Raw genomic sequence first — 25501 nt, forward strand, 5'->3', positions numbered from 1 at the left:
ATATAGGATTGTTCTCCCTTCATCCATAATTGTTGTTGTACCCACACTAGCGTACACACACCACACATTAGGGAATTAGAGTAGACAGTTCACGTTTAGATACTTGCTAAATAGTCACATAGGTCCTGAAGAATCGTTTGTTAAGTTTACGCTAGCGAGAAACATGTTGACTGGATAATAATAAGATCTGGAGGATCTCTGAAAACATAATATTCCAGCACTCTCCTCTAGAAACCCGTTTTAATTAAAGCAGCGAACCTTCTGAAAAAATCATTCCCGGTACCACTAGCTTTATTTTAACTCACTCCTCAACGTCTACCTTCTATTCTGGCCCCATACCCGCACTTCATCCATACCGCTGTTGGAAAAAGATCTCCGCCAAAGAGCCCCTCTATGAGGTGTTGCCCGTTGGGTATTGCACCGCCGAACCAACGAGGAGCCGGGCCAAATGATGAAGCATGACACATGAAAGGGTGTGTGAGGGCATTAAATCCAACAAAATGGATCCCCAGGGTTAACCTCAAGTCACCCTTCCATTTCATTCGCATCACTGTATCAATCTCCTCTTTCTCTTAGGAACAGCACGGCAATCTTTGCATATACAGTTTTAAATTGGGCCTGTATGCACTTTGTTTGGGAATATTAAGATGCTGCCTTTTATGAAGAAGGGCTTTAAATGTTTGGTTTCAAAATGATCTTATCATTTTATCAATTCCATAGTTGTTTTATTGTGTACATTTGTTTTATCTTGTGTGGTTTGTTGTAAACCGAATAAAGATTGTTTCGATTTGGTTTGACTATCTTACCTTCTGCATCTGGATGAGTTTTTCTCAATGTAATGCTTTCCAAGACAGCTTTTGACTCCCTTTCCCCATGCCCTAGATTATGCATTTAAAAATGTGTGGTGTATTGCACATTAAAAGAGAAATCCTCTGATTGAGCTTTCTTGCAGGGGAAGGGGTCCCATTGACCCCAGACATCCCTTTGCAGATGGGTGCAGTCACTGACTGCACCCACCAGCAAGGGGATCTCTAATTTGCTTCAAAACTGCAGGTGGGTTGCCCCCTGCACTGTGAAAACACCTAGCAGCTTTAAAGCAGCTGCTCCTTTTTTCACATGAATGTGCTGCCCTGAGGGCAGATGAGTTCACGTCTGCCCCGAGGGCAGCCAATTCACCATAATGTGGTGCATTTTCCTGGTTTGCACTGGGCACACCTTTTGAAAAGTGCACCCAACGTAATCCAGGAAAATGTGCTGCATCCTACAAATGGCCCCAGGTAATGAAGGTGTGGCATTGTGGAAAATGATTCTCAGGGACATTACAATTCTTGCAATAATTTCACTGAGATGTGAGGCTGACACAGACAATGAATGGCATAGTTTCAATAACATAGGACCAGCTAGAAATGAGAACCTACTTAAATAAAAAGCTGTACAATATGGAAAACAGCTCAATGGTAGGAGTTTCCTGCACAGGATAAATCAAGATATTTGTCATTGGGATCCTTATGGTTAAGTTCTTCTGTTTTCATGCTGTCAGAACGGGAGTATGTTCTGTTTGGAGTGAAGCCACAGCGTGGTGTGATCTACTTCAGTTAGTTTGTGTGTAAGTGATACCATAGAGTAAGCAGGGTGCTACAGAGGCTTTGTCTTGAAGATTAATGGCCCTGTATTGAGAGCAATGAGCTATTCTCAGTTACACACAGAAGACTTTTGAAAAAGTGTTGACTTTTGCTGAAAGGGCTATGCTGTAATTCTGCCTTTGTTAACAGCCCTTGTCCACAGACATTATGCTTAATGCAATATTTGAATTCTTAATTTGTTCTGGAGGCAATTTTCCTGAGATTAGATTAACTCTTCCATGGGTCTGAACAAGAAAGACTTTGGATTGAGTTCACAACTTCCCTCTTCACTCTCAAAATAAGGGTCTGGGCATCATAGGTATCAAGCATTGCTTTACTGGGTTTATGTGCCTGTGGACCTACAACAGTATACTACAGGGAACCTTCTTATGCAAGATGTCCTATTGACTAGTGAGAGGATCGCTTGGTCAACAGTCTGGATCTCTATGAAACTTAGGAAGCATAAGTATGCTCCAATGCAGTAAAACAAATGAATATGTCATCTTGATGGCAGTCATCTGCACTATTTGGAGCCAGCAATGACAGATGGTTCTTATCAAATCTGTTCCCTGAGGCATCAGGAAGTTTTGTGAGAAGATATATGTCAGTGTCGACTCACCTCCAACTACCAGCATAGGAACTGGATCGTGGGATGCCTCTAATCTGTTACTCATCACACTAACCACTACATTTGTTCTGTTTGGTAATTGAGCTTCAGCTTAGCTGCACCTAGTACCACTTCCTTGAAAGAAAGTGGTAGTTTGCAAAGAATCACTTTGTGTCTTTGCCAACTCCACATTGAGTGTATACATTGTGGATTATTCAGTTTCCAAGAAAAAAGGTATCAGCAACTATACTGAATGGTTGCAAAATAAAATAGGAATGTTTTAGAAACAGTACCATCTTGCACATAGCAGACAGAGTTTTTTTCCCCAAAGCAATACCTCACCTCCGATGAATGATAATTTTTTTGAGGAGTTGATGCCCATCAAGTTGGCATCCATTTAGAATACATGGACACCCAAGTACTTTATTTTCTTTTGTTCCCATGCCAGTCCCAAACACATCTAATGGCTTCAGGAACATAGACAAGCCTTGCACATTTTATTTTTCTGCCTGTATACTGTCTCAATTCTTTCAAGGTTCTCAGTGATTTGTTTCAGGTCTTTCACCTCATTATTGAGGAATATTAACACATCACCCACACATTAGACATAATGCGAATATGTTTACCCACCTGTACCATTTCTCCTATTGTCTCCATCACCAGGTTAAAAAGAAGTGGCTCTGATGATACCTTGAGGATTTTAAAATTAATAGAAATACAGGAAAGCATATACCAAAAGCAAGAAACAATGAATAATGAATTGGCAATGCTTATTGAATACTGCATCATGTCACAATATGTTTTTACAAAAAACATGTGTATTTCTTTGTATATAAGTATTACTTATGGATAAAAGAAAATAGGATAAAAAATAAAACAATTATATCTTATACATAACTAAAATGTGAATGCCGCAGCCTGTAAATGATATTACCCACATGTACATATGGCTTTTAATAATGTAAAATGAACTTCAATAGTAAATAAAAAACGAATAAGTACCATATTTATACAGTATATTTATGCTAGGGAGTCTAACTATGTATACTTGTATACAATTTGCCTATATATTATTATGCTGGATAAGTATCTAAATACTTACATATTACTAAAGTATTACATTTAAAAAATTTTTAAGTAGGTCGATATATAGATAAGATATAATTTGATGAGTGGTATGCTTATGGGTTTGTTTTCCATGGTAAAACATATCTGTTACAATGTGTAAATCTATTTAACAAATGTGTGTATATCTTCTTCACTATTGAAATATTGGGGGGACGGAACCCCTTACAACACTAGTAAGTAAGTAAGTAAGTAAGTAAAAGTTTATGAAGCGCTCAAATGCCAAGGCGTCTTGGCACTGGAGAGAGCAAAGGAGAAATGTGAAGTCTGGAAGTCAGATGCTTACTGAGTGGGCAAATGTCAGGTATTCAGTTGGCCCAGGAACTTCGACCGAACTGGCTCGGATCTGATGTGAAGGGGGGGCAGCTTGTTCCAGAGTTTGGGCGCTAAATAAGAGAGGCATCTACCTCCTCATTTCGCCTTCTTAATTTTTAGGGACAGTTACCAGCCCCTGATTGGCTGATCTTAGAGAGCATCTAGGCGTGAACCATTGGAATAATTTATGGTATTCTTTTGGACTGCCTCCATACAAAACTTTATGAATCAGACACAGAGCCTTGAATTTAATGCGCTCTTTAACCGGAAGCCAGTGAAGGTTACTTATACCTCGACTCTTTGACTCATCCTAAAATTCTTTCAAACTATGCTCCACTCTCCACTCTCTGACTAATCCCAAATCTATTCTACTACTATGGACTACAAAATAACCCTTTCCAAACTTTTCCCTCTTGTATTCCTTCTTTATCTTATTAATCCAACCAACAGGTGCACATGTCCACCACTCTCAATACACATGTACATTGCCCTCTAGTAATCCACTAAAAAACCCAACCCATCCCTCTTAACCTGTACACTTAAGGCATTACATCTCAATGATTACTTAGTTAACACAATTTCCATCACTAATCCCCATGAAGAAGAAATAAACCCTTTTAGTAATCTTACTTAAAAATTCAACCTTGGTTTTGCAGTGGTGTGCTACTTTCAATGCCTCGTCAGGGGTAGTAAATGCTATATCAATGCAATTAACATTTACAATTACATATCTGTAGTGGGACAATTTGTACAGTTGCAACGATAGATGGCTGTCTTTGAAATTAGAGCATTAATTGGTTGTACATAAATAATACAGCAATGGATGGTGTGTGCAAGCTGCCTAGACCATGCCAAAGTTCCCCTTGAAGATCCTAAGTATAAAATTACCTTGAGGCTAATTCCTCGACAGGCACTATCTAACAAAGGAATGGATACTCCAGGTTGTGTTCTAAAATGGGGAAGAGATGAGTGGTCATGAGTTTTTGTTCCTTCAAATGAGCTATCTTTTTACCTTGCATTACAAGATACGATGCTCTTGAATGGAAAAATGATACACATTACCAGAACTTGCCCTGTCACAAATTCTTTCGACTGTTACCGCAAATATATACACACTTATCCTGAGATTCTGTTAATTAGCAAAGTTTTGCATGATCCGTGTACATGGACAGGAATGGGGAATAAAAATCAATAGCGTTACCCTGCATTGTAGTGTAGCCTTCTCAGTACCTCCCTGAACCACGTAGTCAACTGTAACAAATGTTTTGGAAGATCCCTAAAACACCAAATAATTCTGGTGATTTGGGGTAGATACATTCTAATTCTACTTGTAATTGTATATTGTTTCATAATGTTTTGTTTGGTAACTATTTTATAACTTTACAAAGTATATATTTTTTTATCTTTCTAAGGAAGTTTGCAAGTACGATACCAAATGAACCAAGAAGGTCCCACTGTGCTAACTGTAGATTCAGCAAACTTTGCCAAGCGACATCTACACCACGTTTTGATACACAGAGAAGGGAAAGAGCTTTCAATTCAGGTAAGACACTGAGACATGCTTTATATTTTTGGAATCACATTGCTATTTAAATTGAGGAAACATATGCACAGCTCCTGCGCATAAATTATGTTTACAAAATGAATTATTGTTCCTGGCACAGGGTACTTGTAGAGGAATGTTACAACTTGTTACAACTTGTCTCTTAGTCATTAGATCGTGGTCAATGATATGATCCCATATCCGGCTCAGGGCTCTGTTCTGTGTTCAGGGCACCTGTTACTCTGAAGCTTTTCCTGTCGTAACGGTTGCATGTTTTCTCCTCTGTCCAGGGTATGCTGTTGCGTGTGGGTGTTATTGTTGGCGCCCTTGGGCCTGGAGGTGTGCTGAGGCTCCAGGCCTTGGCATGGACAGTGGCTTTACACTGTCATGTTACGAAACTGAAACCTCGCTTCTCCTTCTGTGTTTCACTCCGGCTGATTTTATACTCAACAGCAAACGCACCTCTGAATCCATGCAACATCTCATGCCACTGTCTTGCCTCTGATTCCCGATGCCAATGACTAAGTACATAACTTACCCGCTTCTGTGCTTTTGGTGTTGGTCGTGTTGGCGGGCAGTACCTATGGAGCCAGTGGACTTCAGCTTCCAGCAGTCTTAGCTGCAGGAACAGCCGTCATCACTCTAACATGCCTGGAGGCGCTTTAAAAATCGGTGTGGGCTCCCGCAGCGTGGGACCCGCTTCTGTGCTTTTGGTGTTGGTGGTGTTGGGGAACAGTACCCATGGTGCCAGTGGACTTTAGCTTCCAGCAGTCTTAGCGGCAGGAGCCGTCGTTATCACTCGTGCCTGGAGGCACTTTAAAAATCGGTGCAGGCTTCCGCAGCGCGGGACTTGCTTCAGTGCTTTTGGTGTTGGTGGAGTTGGCGGGCTGTACCTACGGTGCCAGTGGACTTCAGTTTCAAGCAGTCTTAGCGGCATGAGCCACAGTCATCACTCTAACGCACTTGGATGCACTTTAAAAATCCTCCCAGGCTCCAATGGGCCGCACCCGGGCAAGGCCCGGGCCAAGGACGGGCCCATCTGCACCCGTCAGAGGCCGAAAGAGGCCAGGCAGGGCCACACCACTTTTATCCTTTGCCCCGGACTTTCATGGACCTTAAACTGATCATTAGGACTAAGGTACGAGGGTATAATATTGCTGCTACAACAAATATCAATAGAGAAAAATGGCACAGAAAACATTGAATAAACGGAAACCATTAACAGGCCAAGGAGCGATGGGGACTTTGGATGCATTTCTGTTGAGGGCAGAATCAGCCCTTATTCATGAAATTGCACTTACAGAGCGAAGACTATCATTAGAGCCACTACTCTCCTTAAGTCAGCCTGCACTGTCTGGCCCTGTAGACCTTACTAACTCCCAACATAGTTCCTCTTTGACTAATGCATTGCTCAATCAGGTACCCAAATCTAATGATGCCCCAAAGACAAGCAACATATCAACTCGACCTAAAGTAATTACCCGAGGCCAAAAAAGTAAAATTAATCAGGGGAGTAGTCCCCTAATCCAGTCCAAAAAAAGAAAAGGGCAGGGCTCTAATAAGCAATCTTATTCTCTACAAAAAGAGGGTGCAAAAGTTAATATATGGAGGAGGAGGAGAAGGGGAATTGTCCAGCTACTAGCACTGCTAATAAGGAGCCTACCCCAACAACTCTATCCCCTCTGAAGATCACTGATATCGGGGAGTTCTGGGCTAAAATGGGGGAGGTTGTCTCAGTTTTATTGAACCCTCTGATACAAAAGTTATCTAGACTGGAAGCAGGCATAGATAAATTAGAAAAGCTTGCAGGTAGTATTTACACAAATCAGCCCAGCCAGATGAGTACTTTGCCTTTTCAGCCACACCTGACTAATACATGTGAATGTAGAATTAAGCCCGCCCTGCCTAACAGGATCAGCGCCTCTTGACTATACAGTCTGGAACTTTTGGCCCCAGCTTAGTGGAAGCACCTCAAATTGCTCCATCGGATCCCCCACTTAACTGCCGTAACACGGCAGCCTTGGGAAGACCACATGACACAGCACTGGTCCCAAGCACCATTCAAGAATGGCTGTTGAACATTCAAAAGAAACCCCCCCTAATAGGTTTAATTACGCAAGTAGAGAGGAAGCCCAGTCGCAAAGCATTCAAAGACAACAGAACCATTCATTGAGAGAATCGCCGGTCTAAACACATTACATCTCCCTCTAGAAACAACACCCTACACTATCGTGTTGGCCAACGTCCCTCCGATGCCACACGGAGCCAGGGAACATTGGTCTGCGCTGAAAAATTAAATTTTGCATGCGATAAATGCAAGGACTGGATTACCAAACTCACTCTTTTTAGAGTTTAAGATGGCCAGACGGATCGGCTGGTTAGGAAGATCTAAAAAGTCACTAGAGGGTGACTGTGTAGTATGAACATTTGGGTCACCGGATCTAGTTCAAACAATGCTAGGTAGGGCGGGTAACTGATCAATAGAATAAACGGCGATCAACATTCTACCACTGGGTTATTTCTACAAGCCTCATGGTCCTACACAGTTCTTACCAGGGCAGGACAGAGGCAGGGGGCGGAGAAAACATAGATATGCCATTCCAGTGAATAACTACTATGATGTCCTCAACACCTTAGATGCTAATGACTGACGGAAGTCATTAAATGGGGGTTTGGTTGCTGATCCGGGTACCTCAAGGGGTAACACGATCGCAGTAACACCTATTGAACGTACAGTAGCACAAGAGACCATAGATCTTATGTCACCTCATATGATAAACGTGAGGGAACCCCCTGAGTGATGTTCAGGAGTAGCTCTCCAGTCAACCGACGAGATCTAAGTGAACCATCTACCCCTGCCCAAGCACCAGCCTATACTGGTAGCCCTGCCTCTCTGAGACTGTCTATTCCGAGAAGTACTCCCTGCGGTGATTGTTTTCCCTGCAAGATAATTTCCTGGAACATTGCAGGGCTGCGTAGTAAGATACACATGGTGTAATTTTATCTCTGACCAGGACATATTATGTTTCCAGGAAACCTGGGTCAGAAAACCAATTCATATTATTTGAGTTACAACCACCAGAAAACTCACTGCAGCTTCGCCAGGCCAACGGGCTGAGCCGTGAGGGAAACGGCGGTAGCGGGAAACCGGAGACACCGCGGACCACACTTCCCAGCAGCCCCTGGGGCGGCAGTGCACCAGTGACGCGCCAGAAGCGCCCGGAGGCGCCAGTAAAACGCTGACCCCCGCGAGACCAGGGGGAACACCAGAAAACTCACTGCAGCTTCGCCAGGCCAACGGGCTGAGCCGTGAGGGAAACGGCGGTAGCGGGAAACCGGAGACACCGCGGACCACACTTCCCAGCAGCCCCTGGGGCGGCAGTGCACCCGTGACGCGCCAGAAGCGCCCGGAGGCGCCAGTAAAATGCTGACCCCCGCAAGACCAGGGGGAACACCAGAAAACTCACTGCAGCTTCGCCAGGCCAACAGGCTGAGCCGTGAGGGAAACGGCGGTAGCGGGAAACCAGAGACACCGCGGACCACACTTCCCAGCAGCCCCTGGGGCGGCAGCGCGCCCGTGACGCGCCAGAAGTGTCCGGAGGCGCCAGTAAAACGCTGACACCCCCCTCGCCCCGCGAGTCGCGCGTGGGAGCGACCGGGAGAAGCCCGGGACAAGGGCGGGGCCGTCTGTGGCCGTCAGGGGCCAGAAGAGGCCGGGACGGGCCACCCCCCTTGGCTCTGCAAATGGGTAAGCGCAAATACTTGGGTCCTGAGGGACAGGGGGCTAAAGAAGCTAAAGTGCCACGCAAGGCGGACACTATTATCTCTTATCTCATATCGGCGGTAGGAGCAATAAATCAGAAAATCGCCAACGCCGAGAAAGAATTAGAACTGGGTAAAGCTTCAAACTCGACTGTCACTGACAATGAGCACTCCCAACACCCCACAGTGGTGAGCCCGCAGGAGGTGGATTTGCCACCCAACAACCCAAACACAATAGACTTAGTAGAGCACAAAACTGATAATGGGGAGATGGGTCGGCCGTTGACTCCTAACAGTCCCAGAAAGAAAGTTAGAAAAACTGGAAAGAAAGGCGCCCCTATTTCAAACCACCAGGATTTTGTTAAAGACATCTGTTTAATACTGGGGGACAAATTGGAGGATATGGTCACTGCTCGCCTTGAGCCAATACTAGAAGAAATTGGGAAAGACATTGTGGACTGCCTAAACAGCTGTCTGGCAGGACTGCTAAAAAGGTGCGAGAGAATTGACACATTTATAAATGACTTTAGGGCTAAAGAGCAGGTGTCAAATGATATTATTAAGGCCACATCCAATACTCCTAATACTGTTGAATGAATGGACTGTACTACTACTAAAATTAGTCCATCTAATACACAATCTCAACACACCATGGACCAACCACCATCTGCTTTGCTAGCTACAGATACTGTGCCAAGTGGTGGTGTTACCCCTCAGACTACCACACAGGGAAACTCCCTAACAAGCCATAATAGTTTATACAACCACACCTCAACCAACACCGCCAGACTGCACCTTCCTCCTCCAGCAGACCCGTATGTAGCAGTTATATGCGGAGTTCCACCATTGCCTCACAAGGAGAGAGAGTCTAATACAGATCTCTTAGATAAATCTAAAGGATGGTGCAAGCAATACTCAAGCGGTGAATTAGATATTACTCCTTATATCATTATGGCCAGAAGGGTGGGGTGGGTTGGACATGGTAATAAGAGTATCAAAGGAGATTGTATTGTTGTCAACTTCTCAGACAAAGGAGTGGCTGATAAACTATTCTGGGATGGTTCACCCACAATTAACAATGACATTAGACCATTACCTCTGGGTTACTTTTATCCACCGAGGGGGGCCCAGAAAACCAATGTTTCCAAACATAAGTTATCTGGGGGGAAACATAGCTCAACCCTAGGACCTTGTGACTTTGCAATGCAACCTAAGGCTAGACCTTTAGTACCTATTAACCAGCAGGTCATCCGATTCACCGAAATGAAATCACAATTGATTAATGCACATAGAGAAAGTGTCCCCTCCCCTTGTCTAACCGTTTTTCGCCTCTGTCGACAACGGAAGACCTGGTTTGACTAGAGAAGTCAAATGTCACCAATCAGACACTTAGGGGGTCATTATGATGGCGGATTCCCCGCATACTCCGGGCCGGCGGAAGCCACCGCCGGCCCGGAGTATGCGGGGAATCCGCCGTGGAGGCCTGAAAGACCCACCGCCAAATTAGGATGGCTGGTGGGTCTCACGATCTGTCCTCCACTTTTCCGCCGTGGTCGGAAGGCGACCATGGCGGAAAAGCACTAACATGGCTGGCGGTGTCTATCAGACACCGCCAGCCATATTAGGATGTAGGGAAAGTAATGCTTTTCTGCGGCGGCTTTTCCGCCGTGGAAAAGCATACGGACATTCACTTTGGGGGCCCGTTGTGGGCCCCCTGGGTGAAGGTTGCGTGGGGGGTGCACATGGGGGGTACCTATGGTACCCCCCTGCCTTTGCGTGCACGAAGCGGCAGGCACCACGCGGTGCCTGCCGCTTTGTGCATGCAAATGCACTGCTTTCATTTTTTACATTGCGGCGGGTGCTGCTTCAAACAGCACCCGCCGCAATGTAAAACATACAGGATGTGACCGCCAGGGTGGCGGTTACATCGTAATTGCCATGGAGGGACAGCCACTGCCCATGCGGACGGTCCCTCCTACTCAGGGGTGGCGGACGGACGCCATCCTAATCGACCCCTAAGTGTGTTTAACGGGAAGACCTGTAAGATCCTTAGCTGGAACATTGCAGGATTAAGATCGAAGGCTGAGGATGAAAACTGGCTAAATTTTATCTCATCTTTTGATATCATCACCTTACAAGAAACATGGGACATTGATAACAAATTTGAGGTAGATGGATTTATGCATTTTAATATCTTAGCTACACCGAGCACTTCAGGTAGAGCAAAAGGTGGCCTATCCACTTTCATTTCACTTAATTTGAAAGGGAAAGCCAAACAGTTATTGCATTGCTCCCCGCATTTCTTGGTTGTAGAGTTAACAATGTCAAATTCACTTATTATTCTGTTGATTAATTTTTATAATTCTCCTGAATTTGTTCATAATAACCAAGTTTTGATGCTACTTGATGAATTTCTGGAAAACTATAAATTAAGCAAACATGGTTATGGGATTATATTGTCAGGAGATTTTAATATTCATCCCTGTAGTATGAATTGTAAGGTCATTGACGAGGATGGCCCACCCAATGCTCTCTCAGCACACTTTGAACACACAAAAGGAGGGGAGGGCTTGGAAAATCTTTTGGCCACTCATAACTTATATGAGTCTAGTTGTTGTCCGCCAGGGCCGAGACCACCGACATACAAAGGGAATGACACAGGCTCAATCATAGATTTTATTTGTATTTCATCCTTTATTTTGAACTATATCCTAAGCTATAGAGTCGTGGACTCTATTTTTAGCGATCACAACCCTGTGGCATTAGAGGTGACGCAAGCAGGATTCATTGATTTTAAAGATTCTAACGAACCAGGGATACAATCGGTGACAAATTTAACATCAACATGTAAAGGGAGAAGGCTGAAATGGTCTAATGTGACACCAATTGCTTTCTTACAGGAAGTTCTAACTAAAGCTGAAAGGGAAGTCGATGTTTGCTTAGACCCCCTATCAACTAATAGCAACATCGTACAGGCTTTTGATATACTATGCCAAAAAATTAACAAGGATTTAACCCTTAAACCAAAAAGGGGGAGACCGATTATTAAACGTTGGTTTGACTCTAACTGTTCAAGGGCCCATACTAACTTATTATATGCCCTCAAAGAGACACCAAGAAACAAGGCTAAAGTTATCCAACTAAGGAAAGAGTACAAACAGGCCTATGGAAAAGGAAGAAGGACATCAAAGAGCAGGCCTGGTTGGACCTTCAATCCCCGGAGGTCCTCCGGGATAGCTCCAAATTCTGGGAAGTTATTAATCATTTATACTTCTCGGAAGGAGATAGCCACTCAGTAGAGTGTGTCATTCCTGACGATCAGTGGCTATCCCATTTTGGTAATATCTATAAACATACCGAATCCAGTCCATCACAGGATAGGCTTGACCACTCTAACACTGACCCAATTGAAGCTTTCCTAATAGAAGAGATAGAGGATGCAATAAACAAGACATCCATAAACAAGGCCCCGGGACCTGACGGGGTCCCGGCCGATTTGTACAAAGCAGCACCCACATTTTGGTCAAAGGTTTTTAAAAATGTGTTTAATGCAGCTAGAACAGGCGTGATCCCACAGTCTTGGGCTACCTCTATCATCATACCCATTTTTAAAAAAGACCTCAAGAGTGACCCTGCCTGTTACAGGCCTATCTCCCTAATTGACTCTGCTGTTAAAATCTTGGGCAGAGTCATTTTGGGGAGATTAACATCTTGGCTGGAGGGCAGGGGAATTCTTTCGAACGCCCAATATAGCTTCAAGGCCAAAAGAAGCACATTGGATCAGTGTTTAAACTTGTACCTGATAACTTCCAAATACACCTTAGTCAAAAAAGGAGTGCTATATATGGCCTTTATGGATCTCTCCTCAGCCTTTGACCTGGTTAACAGGTCAAGGCTGTGGGGGGTCCTTCTGGAGATAGGTATTGATAAATCCTTAGTGGGCTTTTTGGCTGACTTACATCAGGGGCTGGAGGCCACAGTTAGAGTGACTAGGGACGGTAGGTGCACAAAACCTTTTAGCTCCGAGAGAGGAGTGAGGCAGGGATGTATCCTTGCCCCTCTCCTCTTCACTTTGTACATAAACACCCTGGAGCCGGTTCTCTCTCCCTTGGGCGCCGACGTCCCGCGTGCAGGAGAGACTAACATTCCAGTACTCCTGTACGCGGATGGCGCGGTCCTCCTGGCAAGAACTGGTGTTGCCCTGAACAAACTTTTGGCCTCCTTTGGGGAATTCATGACCTCATTAGACCTAAAAGTGAATACACAAAAATCCCACGTCATGATCATGGGACTAAGAGGGATAAGGAGGAAACCAATAACCATCGTCTGCACAGGAAAGGAGGTTCAGAGAGTTCCCTCTTTCACCTACCTGGGCGTCCTATTTGATGATAAAGGTACGTGGGGTCCCCAACTTAAGGCCAAATCCAACGCACTAAGCAGATTGACAGGAGCCATCCTGAATTTTGCAAGAAAACTGGGTTCAAGACCGATGAGCGCGATCCTCAAAGTATATAATGCCAAGAACATCGCAATCGCCAATTACGGGGCTTCAATCTGGGGATACATAGAGCCTGTCCCTATTCAAAGGGCAGAAAACAGGTTTTTAAGATCATTGCTTTCTGTTCCCCAGTCCACCCCCACTTTTTCCACTCAATCAGAACTGGGGGTTGGGTACGTTTCTGACGTGATAAAATCTGCCCCGGTTATAACTTGGTTAAAAACCTGGTTAAATGAAGAGATTTCTTTAAATCATAAAATTCGAGAAGATTGCTTAAATTTGGATGGAGTTCTCAAGATCCCGTGGATGTTGTATGTAAAAAATATGTTAGCAAAGGTGGGACGCATCGACCTTTTTAATTCACCTATGAGTATAACGAAAGAGGATGTTAAAATAATTAAGGACTCACTGATGAACCTTTTTATCTTAGAGCGAGAGGAAACTGAACTTAAGAAATTTACTGTGAGAAGGAATTTCACACTGAAAACCGTCCCAGGCCCAGAACCCTACCTGGTATTTGTAAATAACTCATTCCACCGCTTTCTTTTAATTAGATTTCGTTTGAATTTAATTCACTTTTTATTGGGCTCATACTATAGATGGGAGACCCCTGAAAATAACAAACCTTGTGATTGTGATAACTTTTCACCCCAGGACACCTTACATTTTATTATGTTCTGTGATCACTATGATAAAATCAGAAGGAAATATCTTGTCCCCATCCTTAGAGAGGCCCGCTTCCTACAAGCGAGGCCAGCCCTCTTATTCCTGCAACTTTTGCACAATGCACACGTCACTTTTCATGTTGCAAATTTTCTAGTAGCAGGAGTACGCATCAATAAGAAGCGCAAAAAAAGTAATAATGGATTGATTATAAACGATATCTTTTAAACGCAACTGTTCTAAAAAATCTAACCCTCATAAGAAAATAGATATTGTGATGTTTTAAATATTTTAAGGTACCTTTTGATTCTTTTTTATTGTATATACGAATTGCTTGCGCTCATGTCACTTTACATTCTGATGTTATGAATTATGAATCATTATGTATATATTGTGTAAATATTTTCCCTGTGCTATTTAATTTTTCTGTACGTGTAACTTTTGAAATTTATCCTGTGTCTTTTTATGATTTTTTAAAAATCGAATAAAAGTGATTGACTGACTGACTGACTGACTGAGTCAAAACCCTCCACACACCAGCGGTGAAAGATCGAGGGGGAAGAGCAAAGGGTGGGCTTTGTGTGTATATTTCGAATAAACTTACTTTGGGAAAAATAGATCAAATTCTAGGGAACAGATACTATCAGCTAGTAAAAATACATCAAAATCTGACCCTATGTATTATCTTGATTAACTTTTATAATAACATCCCCCCAGATAATTTTAGTAATGTTGTTCAAAACTGGGTAGTGAACTTACCTTATTTGTTAATGCTAGCAAAAAAGAAACCATGATAATTTGTGGGGGCGACTTTAATTGTGCATTATGTCCTCATGATGGTAATAGGAACTGCGGTAATATTGATGAGGAGAGCAGATGTAGTACACACTTTTGTCATACAGTGATGGGGGAGCTGTTTATTGAGTTGACTGTGAGCATGGAGCTTGGCTTCATGAATGACCTAGTGGCTAGACCTTTTCCTATGCCCTCAACATTTAATGGAAGAGGACAGTCCTCCACTATAGATTATATTTTGGTCTCACTTAACCACGCACACAGGCTTCATTTTTTCAAGGTGGGAGATAACCCCATGAGTGACCACTTTCCAGTAAGCCTGGAGGTCAACTTGCCATCACATAGGCTTGCCAGGGCAGATAATGTTGCAGTATTGGGGGGGAAAGTAACATTCAATAAAACTAATGGATACACCTTGCGGTGGTCAAACGTCGACCCTGAAGTGGTCACAAAATAACTGGTAACAAAATGCAAAATAGCCATTGAAAATTACTGGAGCGAGTTAGCCCCCAAAGATAGCATTCTATTTTCTTTTCAGCGAATTGCTTTGAGGGTGAGTGATTTATTATTTGTGCAAATGAGCAATAAGGGTAAAAAATAGGTATGGTTTACCACAAAATGTACACGCGCACACACTAATCTAAAATTGGAACTGCATGAGCAACCTAGAAACCTCGTCAAGGTCAGACAGGCAAGACAAGAGTATAGATGGGCTCTCAATGAAAAAAGACGTGCCCAAAAAAGGGAAGTATGAGAATCCCTTTGTAGCACAGCACAATTGAAAGACAGTGCTGCATTCTGGCGCGCTGTAAAAAACCCTTTTCTACAATCTACGGGTGGCCCCACAATAGAAATTGCCATTTCATAAAATCAATTGATTAACCACTTCTCTAAAGTATATAATGGGCAATTGAATCCCCACCCCCAAGTTACTGATACGCCAGGGGAGCCAACTAACTACGCAGATTTACAGTTTACACCAGAGGAAGTGGAAAGAGCTCTGTCAGCGTGTCAAAGTGGTAAGGCGCCTGACCCTGATGGTGTACCCGTGGATCGCTTTAAGTCAAATACCTTACTCTGGGGCCCCATTATAACTCAGGTGATTAATGCCAGCTGCATGGCCCTATTACGTAAAACTTGGTCGGAATCCATCATAGTTCCAATTATAAAAAAAGGGGACCGAGATGAACCCGGATGCTACAGGCCAATCTCTTTAATAGACTCGATGGTTAAGGTTGCAGGGCGGGATATTATGGAACATCCGCAAGCCTGGGCAGAAGAAAACTCTTCCTTTGAGACATTCAATACAGTTTTACAGAAGGCCTGTGGACCATCGAGCAGAGCCTAAATCTGTCCTTAATGGTTGGTAATTATATGCAAGTCAAGAAAGGCCGCTTTTATTTGACGTTTATTGACCTTACCACTGCCTTCGAGTCAGTAAGACATGATAGGCTCTGGGAGGTCCTTGGAGCAGTCAGGGTTGATCCTAACATTATTTTCTTTTTAAGGTGCCTGTATAAAGATGCATCAGCGATTTCTGATTTCCCTGTTAAGAAAGGGGTGCAGCAAGGTTGTGTCCTGGCCCCCTTCCTTTTTAATTTGTACACTAATGGTATAATTAGGAATAATCAAGATGTGCCTACCGTGAATGGACATCCCATACTTTCGCTCCTTTATGCTGAAGACGCAGTTTTAATGTCTAGAACCCAAATAGTACGTCAGAAGGTTCTAGATAGTTTTAATGTTTTTTATAAAAGACCTGGGGCTTAGCACTAATATTTCTAAGACCTTTACTATGAGTTGTGGCCGGGGGTACAAAGAATTAAAACTGTTGATGGATGGTCAAAAATTAGCTCAGACAAAAAGTTTTTCCTACCTAGGTATTTTATTTACCCAAGGGGATTTGTGGGTACAAGCTTTTATCGCAAAAAAACTGTCATTCATCAAGACTACAGCTGCAGTGGTGTCAATCTCAAGAAAGCTAGGGTGGGAACCCCCAGGCGAGCCTATTCAAATCTATAAGGCCAAGTGCACCGCTAATGCAATGTATGGGGCGGGAGTATGGGTTTTGCTTATACCCTCCCCATACAAATTTTTGAAAATAATTTTGTAAGATATTTACTATTGATGCCACCTAGTACACCTTCTTTTGCCTGCCTCAAAGAATTAGGTCTTCCTTACTCCTCAGACCTTATTAAATTAGAACTAGACCTCTTATGGCATAGGATCTGGTCAAAGGATCAGCCAAAGCTAAATAGGAAAATCATCCAAGACTGCCTTCAGCTGAAAGGGGTCTTAAAGATCCCCTGGATAAAGTATGTCTGCGATTTTATGAAGGATATTGGGCACCCAGAATACTCTACTGATACTACTGATATACTGGCGATTTCTAGAAATGTCGTAAAAAAGGACTGTCTTGAATCATTGGGCATAGTGGAACAGCCCCCCTCCTTCACGCAAGAAGACTGCAATAAATTTCAGTCATTCTTCACCACCAAGATATCTGCCCTTCTGACAGAAATTGAGTCCACCCCTAGACTGGAATGCCCAGAAATTAATCCAATACCTATCCCTACTGTCGTACAGCCCCTAACTTCACTACCATGAATCACTAAAGAAACCTTGGAAAGAGTGATGAATCAAGTCAAATCTGGATCGCCGGCAGACCCTTGCCCTCCAAGGATCTTCAAACAAGCATGGCCAGGACTGGAGGAAGACATATTATCGCTTCTAAACAGCTCCCTCACTTCCGGACAGGTTCCTTTGAACCTCAAGGAAGCCCGATTAATACCGCTCTTAAAAAAGGCAGGGGCTGACACCAAGATCTTAAAAAACTACAGGCCCATTTCCCAACTGCCTTTCCTAGCTAAAATACTTGAGCAACATGTACTGCCCAGCCTCTCCCACCATCTTGAGTTCAACTCCTTGCTGGAACCCAACCAAGCCGGATTCATGGCCCACAATAGCACAGACCTGCGACTTAAAGCAGACAGGAAAGACCCCTGTGCCTTGATGCTGCTTGACCTCTCCGCAGCATTTGATACGGTCAATCATGACCTACTATTGTCGCGGATGTGGGACTTCGGCATCCAGGGCTCGGCCCATGCCTGGCTGACTTCTTTTCTTACTGAACGAGTTCAGAGAGTACAACTAGATGACCTGGTATCAGAGGCAGCAGGGATCACTTGCGGAGTCCCACAGGGCTCGGCTCTATCACCCTTGCTGTTCTATGCATACTTGCAGCCCCTCATTTCATCTCTGAACCAGATGGACTGCAATATATACAATTACGCTGATGATACCCAGATCATCATTCAAATCAGTAACACTCCAACAGCAGATCATAAATTACAAAACATCCTAAAATTTACCGTCAATTGGATGACGGCAAACTCCCTAAAAATCAGTCCTGATAAGACGGAGGTACTTGCAATTACGACATCTTCTAGCACTTGGAGTGACCTCCTGTGGCCTCCTGAATTAGGAAGTCCCCCAGTACCGGCAGAATCAGTAAAAAGTCTTGGCATAGTTGTAGATGCTAACCTCACTATGTCAGCCCAGGTCTCAGCTGTAGTGGGCACCTATGTGGGCTTAATGAGACAATTGCGCAAACTGTCGCCCATTCTGACGGTGGACACTCTCAGGAGAGCAGTATCAGCATTAATACTAGCTCGGCTGGACTATGGCAACGCCATGTATGTCGGTACCCCAAAAAAACGAATGAACAGACTCCATATCGTAATGAATGACGCAGCCAGACTCATTTTTAACAAACCAAGAAGGACTCACGCTACCCCCCTTCTTCGCAAACTTCATTGGCTGCCAATAAATCAGCGGGCCAAGTTCAAGGGCTTATGCATCACGCATAAAGCCATATACGGGCAAGCTCCTAAATACATCAAGGAACGTCTTGTCCCGTATGCCCCTAGCAGGAACCTTTGTTCATCAGAAGCCGCATTACTGATCTGCCCACAGTTCAAACTATCCTCCATAGGAGGTCGCACGTTCTCCTACACAATCCCTAGTGCCTGAAACAAACTGCCTGAGAACCTGCGCAAAGAAACAAGTTTGCTGCCTTGTAGGAAAAAGCTAAAAACACTGCTATTTCAGGAGGCATGGGGTACCATCTAGCATCTTACCTTACAAACAGTGCCCACTTGTATTTACACCCCGCTAAGCGCTTCGAGACCCCTGGGTGATAAGGCGCTCTACAAATCAAAAATACAAATACAAATAGTAAGAATGTCAGGAGAAATGTTAAAACCCAGTGTAAGGCAACATCAGCTAACTGTAACTGCCACCCATAGGGAACCTTACCTCATATTTGTATCGGGTAGCTTTGAAAGACGGTTATTGACCTGGTTTAGATTGAATATTGTCCATAGACTTGTTACCCTTCTACAAATTAATGACTTGTCATGGTAGCTGCCTCTTTGTCCGTGTGACAATCTTTCTACCCAGTCCACAATTCATTTAGTTTATTTTGTAAATGTTATATTATGTTGAGGAAAGCATGGATTTTACCGTTTTGAAAATCACAGGAATTGAGGCATTGCCTCCCTGCATTAATTGGACTTCAGATGTTGGAGAACGAACAAATTGCCTGGTACATAGCTATGTTTTTTAAAAAGGTACTCCTCCAAAGGAAGTCGAATTTAACAAAGGATGTCTAACCTAAAGAGCCTTTTTGATGTTTTTATGATTCTATGACTGTTGCTTTAATAACATTTGATATTTTAATGTTTCTACAAGATCATGGTTTTTAAAATTGTTTAATATTGTGATAGCATGTCTTATTGTCTTTCCTTTTTTATGTGCTTTTATGACTGTTAAAAAATCATTTGAATAAAGCTTTCTTTGACTTGACTTGACTTCATATGATTGAAAGGTATTTTATTTCTTTCTTCAAACATCATTCCTACATCAAATGCGTGAAATGTATATCTCCACTGCACATAGTGGTGGGGTTGCTTGAAAACACCTCCCAAAGGGAATAATAATCGAAATCATACTTGAGTTATTTCTAATTATGATTGCAGCTTGGTAGGTTATCACACAAATGTTGATCATTAATTGATGCAGAATCAAAAACGTAAATGGTTGAAAGAGATCAAAGCAAATTTTAGAAGGATTAAAAGTCACACACACAGATTAAGTCAGTTTAATTTGTGCAGGTGGCACGACCTGGCACTCATTTTTGGGGATCATCAGACATTGACTAGAAGCATGGTAGAGAAAGCTAAAAACAACGGAGAAAGAGACAGGAAGAAAAAGAAAAGAAAAGATTGATAAAAAAAATGAAAAGATCTGAAAATGAACTTGTACGAGAAAGATAAGGAGGCAGTGAATGCAGGGTGGTTGAGAAAAGAGGCATGAGGTGTAATAAGGACTAGGCTTTCCTTGTATTCAGCAACCCAAGCATTGTGTAGCAATGGATTTCAGAAGAAAACATCTGAACCCCAGTGTTTATTTTTTAAAGAAGCTATGCACTTGAAAAAGGGCTAACATCATTCATTGATCAACAAATTAGGAGAGATTCTGTCTTATTGTTTGTTAGAAACTGGGTTTCTGGTTGACTGTGGTGTGAGCCCTGGTCAAGCAGCAACCACAATCATGGTCAGGAAAAAGCAAAAGCAAATCTTAAATTAACCCCTGCTCATGCCCTGGTAACTTGGCACATAGCAGTCAAACTTAATTTAGAGGCAATGTATAAAATATTTGTGCAACACTTCAAACAGTAAAACAATGCAAACAGTACACAAAAATCATCCCACATCAGGTTAGAAAAAAGGAGCTTAGTTTAATTTAAAAATAAGACAAAAAACAACAAAAAAGAAATTAGTAGAAATGGAGATATTTAATTCCAAAATTTCTACTGAAAATAGCGGCAAGAAGCACTAAGTGCTATTGGGGATATCTGGTTGCACCGGACCGAGACAAAGTCACAAGTTCAGGTGGACTGCGATATAGCGCAGTCTGACTACAGAGACCCAGTTAGGCCAGCAGAACAAAGTACCTTAAATCCTGGTTGTGGAATGTTGCGTGGATCTGGGTCGAAGATGCGTCATTCAGCCAAACAATGCATCAGTTCCAGGATGTGGTGAGCCTGCAGTATGAGGTCTTGTTGTGTTGTCGCTGAGGATCCCACTGACAGGGCTTGCAATGTGAAGTCTGTTGTCGGGGATTCAGTGTGCAGCTGGCAATGCTTTAATTCCAAGTAGCTGCAAGGCTGCAATGCGGAGTCCGCTGTCATTGTCAGGGCTGCCTTCGGCGAGAGATGCAATAACCTGGGCTGTAAATGCACCGCCCGCCTGGTTTACATGTTGGTTCAGAGAACTGCGGTGGGCAATGCAGGTCTTTGCGATGGGCCCATTCCACACAGCAGTGAATATTTGTCAGTTCTGCTTGGGATGCATTGCTCAGCAGAGAAGATGCATTGGCTCTGCTGGCAAGCACCTTAGGCCCACTTCCGAGTGTACAGGAGTGGAGTGGCACCCTGTGGCAGGGTAGATTCACAGATTGCAAAGTCCAGGTGCAGGTACAAGGTTGTTGGAATCCTGTATGTTCCTGAGGCTTCAGATCAGGAGGCCAGCCAACTAACCCTTGGAGTAACTGTGGTTTCAAGAGATGCAGGTTCAGTCCTCTTCCCCAAGGCAAGAGGGCAGCAAACAGCAAACCATCAGGGTTGCATTTCTTCATCAGCACAGCAGTCCGTCTTCCTGGCATAGTATCCACAGGTCCAGAAGTGTACTGAAGAGGTGGTGGCTGAGGTCCTACTTTTGTACACAGTTATGCCTTTGAAGTAGGAAGAAGCATCTAGAGGCATGCCTTTGAAATGCACAGATGCCCTGTCTTATCTGCCCTGGCTCCAGACTAACTACAGGGGGTAGGCATAGTTTTGTGTGGAGACAGGACATAGCCTGTTCAGTTGTGAGTGAGACTGGGCCCAACTACTGCCTCCCATCTGTCAGCGAAGACCCACTCAGTTACACCTAATCTCCCATTGTATGTGGCTGTCTAGGAAGAATACACAATGCCCAACTACCAACTACACCCAGTCAGTCATGTGACTAGAAGCAGGCTCCAGGCACTAAATGGCGAAGGGCCTCATTATGAGTCTGGTGGTCCACGAACCACCCAGCTCCTGACCACCCTATTGCAACTAGAGTGGTCCTGCCACCCTAGGAACACCACACGCTCCAGGGAACAACTGTTGCCTGGCGTTTACATGGTGGTCATGAGGCCACAATATGCTTGACGGTGCCACTACGACTCCACCATTCATATTACGAGTTTCCTCGCCGCCACACTTTTCATGGTGGTGCGACCCCAACGAAAAGTGCAGCATTGAGGAAACAAAGGGGACCCTAGTGCCTCACACAATGTGGATGCACACAAGTGGGCACAACATGTATCTCCCTGTGCGCATGCACACCAGTACATATTTTGGTAGGTCAATGCAAAATTCAAACCATCAAATATGAATAGTAAACATAATTAGTTTAACGGAAGAGCTTCAGTCTCAGAAAAGTAAAAGTTACGCTGATTTCCAGAGACAGAGGAATAAAATCCTGTAAGAAATTGGTTTTCTGGCTGGGTGGGGGGGGGTGAAATACTGCTCAAGCAGAAACCACAATCCTTGTCTGGGCGAAGTCACAAACAAACCCTAAATTCACCTGTGCTCAACTCTTGGGGAGCTTGGCACAGAGCAATCAAGGTTCAGAGGTAATGTGCTAAGTGTTTGTGCATAAATTAGGAACACTAAACAAAAAGTATCCCACCCTAAATTAGAAAAAGGGAGGAAGTTTGTAGTGGTCTCTCTCCCTGTCTTTGTCTTTGCTTGGAAAAAGTTCTAATACATAAAGCAATACCCAAATGACAAAATTCAATCAGTAGATCCGGAGACATGATAATTTAAAGATTTCAGTGAGAATAGTGCCAGAAAGCCCAAAGCCCTTTTGCGGCTATCTGGTTGTGTGAGACCAGGAGAAATGATGGAGTGCAGTTCAGAAACAGGGACCAGGTTAGTCCCACTGAAAAGTCACCTTCTCAGTCCAGTGCAAAGAGTTCAGTTTTCAGTGTGGTGTAGCACAAAGAGCAGTCCTGGCATCATGGATGTGAGTCACAGTAGCGCAAAGATCTTGCTGGAATGGACTGGTGCTTTGAACTGGGGCTCCCCAAAACTAATTGATACTGTAGTGCAAAGGTGTCATGCTGACAGAACTTTGCATTGGCGGGCTGGGCGAGTGGCATGGTTTTGGCCCCAAAGGGCCCATTCTGGGGTCCTAACACCCCTAAACTTAAAATCATTCACTCTGAGGCCACACCAATGTCCCAGGACCTGAGAGACATTACTTGCAGTTCAGGGGCAGGCTACTGCTGGATCTGGGTGTTGGCTCAGGTGGTTGAGAGGTGTTATGTCCCTGTGGCCCTGAACAGGAGGCCAGTAGACTAGTCACTATGTGAGCCCTGGGTTCAGGTGGAGGTCCATATCCCTCTGACTCTGGCAAGAGAGCATCAGGGCAGCTGGGTAGCAATCCAGCAAGCCAGCAGTCTAGCAAGGCATTAGTCCAGCAGGGCACCAGTCTAGCAGATTGGAAGCCATTTCAGCAGCACAGCAGTCCTTTTTAGTGGCAGAGTCTCCACAGGTCCAGAAGTGTACTGAAGAGCTGTTGTCTGAGGCCCAATATTTATATCACATTCTTTCTTTGAAGTGGGAGAACATTGCACAGGTTTTCCTTTGAAATCCTCGGGCTTTCTGCCTTCCCTGCCCTGGCTCCAGACTAACTGCAGAGCTTTACAGTCCTTTGCGTGAAAGCAGGTCACACTCTAGTCAAGTGTAAGTGTGGCTGTGCCCAACTTTGCTGTTCCATCCTGCCAGTGATGATCCATTCAGTAACACCTGAGTTGTCTATTATGTATGGCTGTGTAGGAGGAATACACAAACCCCAACTTTCATCTGTATTCAGCTATGTGGCTCTCAGACCACCTGTAGGAACTAAATGGCTGAGGCAGAAAAATGTCAACATTCTAACAGTGGTGTTTCCAAAATTGTAACTAAAAAACTGATTTTACTATAAGAGAGGATTTTTTATTACAATTCCGAAGACACCAAACATGAACTGATGACCTGCTCCCATTTGGAAATTTCAGCTTATTAATGTAATAATGCAACTCCAATATTATCCTATGGGAGAGATGGACCTTGCAGTAGCAAAAAAGGAGTTTTTCACTACCAGGAAATGTAAAACCTAAAAGTACATGTCAAACTTTTTAAATACACTGTACCCTTCCTTCTGAGCTGTTCAGAGCCCTACACTAGTGATGACTTATGAGCATTAAAATAGACAGTTTGGACCAGGCAAAAGGTTTACTTTGCTCAGTTTACATGACAGTTTAAAATTGCACACATAGGCTGTGATGACAGTCCTCGGACATGCTTAAAGGGCTTATTGAATGGGTGGCACAATTAGTGATGCAGGTCCACTAGTGCATATCGTGATGGGGAGCAATCTTGTTGAAGTCACAGGGCATGGGATCCTATATTGATAGTATGAAAAATGATACCCCCTGCATCATAAATGTATGAAATGCTTCTATAGGTCACAAAATTAATCCTTGCTTACTCTAACCACCTTCCTTTGGAGTATGGTTTAGAGACATCTCTATGTGTATCCTCATACATTTATACCTGCAATACTTACATAACATTGACATCAAGACATAACTGCACACTTGTAATGTGCAATGATTGTAAACAATAAAAAAATTACTTTTCTACACAAGGTGCTTTTTGTGTGATTTATTTTAATGTGTCCCCACTGTTGATGGGAGCAGCAGCACACAGGATGCCTCACAGGGCAGGGCTCCTGCTGGACACAGGTCCACCTTGAGAGATACTGTAGGTTGAACCCCACATTTACATGTAGGAAAGTGTTGCATGCAACTAGCACCTCCATCTGCAGTGGGTATTTTTAGAGCATTTCTCACTCTAATCCACAGGGAATCCAATTCCAACGCCTCAACCATTGATAGATAAAAATGTCCTACATGGACGAGGACACAGCCCCCACAGTATAAGTAAGACCCTGTACTTTATTTGTTTGGACACGTTGGGCGCTGAGTCATTTGGGTAACTTGGACCCTTACATCTTGTTCTCTTTCCCACTTGAGATGTTTTTTTACCATAAAAATGGGAGAGAAACCTCCCATTGATGACTGCTACCTTACCCGCATCATAAACTGGCGGGTCCCTACAAAATAGAGCAACAGTATGTGTTAAGTTTGGGTGTCGGTCCCAGCAATAATCAACATGATCTTGGTACACGGATGTTTGTATACATGACATTAAGTAATCACAGTACCTTGTATGTCTTTCGTCGTGTCTCCAAAGGCACTCAGCCTTGAGAAAGACCTTCACTGAATTAACAAGTCCTCTCGAAGGTTGAAACACCTCAGAGTAGGTGACCGGTGCCAGAGGGCACACACACTTGAACAAAGTGAGAAAAACACCTTTCAAAACAGTTGAGGGATCTATACCACATATTGTCCAGAACACTTGAGGAGTATAT

General features: G+C 43.6%; 1 protein-coding gene across 1 annotated transcript in view; it reads left to right on the forward strand.

Moving 5' to 3' along the window:
* LOC147732599 (contactin-associated protein-like 5) overlaps positions 1-25501 on the forward strand; it is an 864951-nt gene that overhangs the window by 730978 nt on the left and 108472 nt on the right. Inside the window, exon 17 of the mRNA XM_086954286.1 lies at positions 5082-5212. Coding sequence (XP_086810412.1) covers positions 5082-5212 — 131 coding nt within the window. The remainder of the gene's footprint in view (positions 1-5081; positions 5213-25501) is intronic.

Source organism: Lissotriton vulgaris, chromosome 2_1, assembly GCF_964263255.1.
Source record: "Lissotriton vulgaris chromosome 2_1, aLisVul1.2, whole genome shotgun sequence".
NCBI lineage: Eukaryota > Metazoa > Chordata > Amphibia > Caudata > Salamandridae > Lissotriton > Lissotriton vulgaris.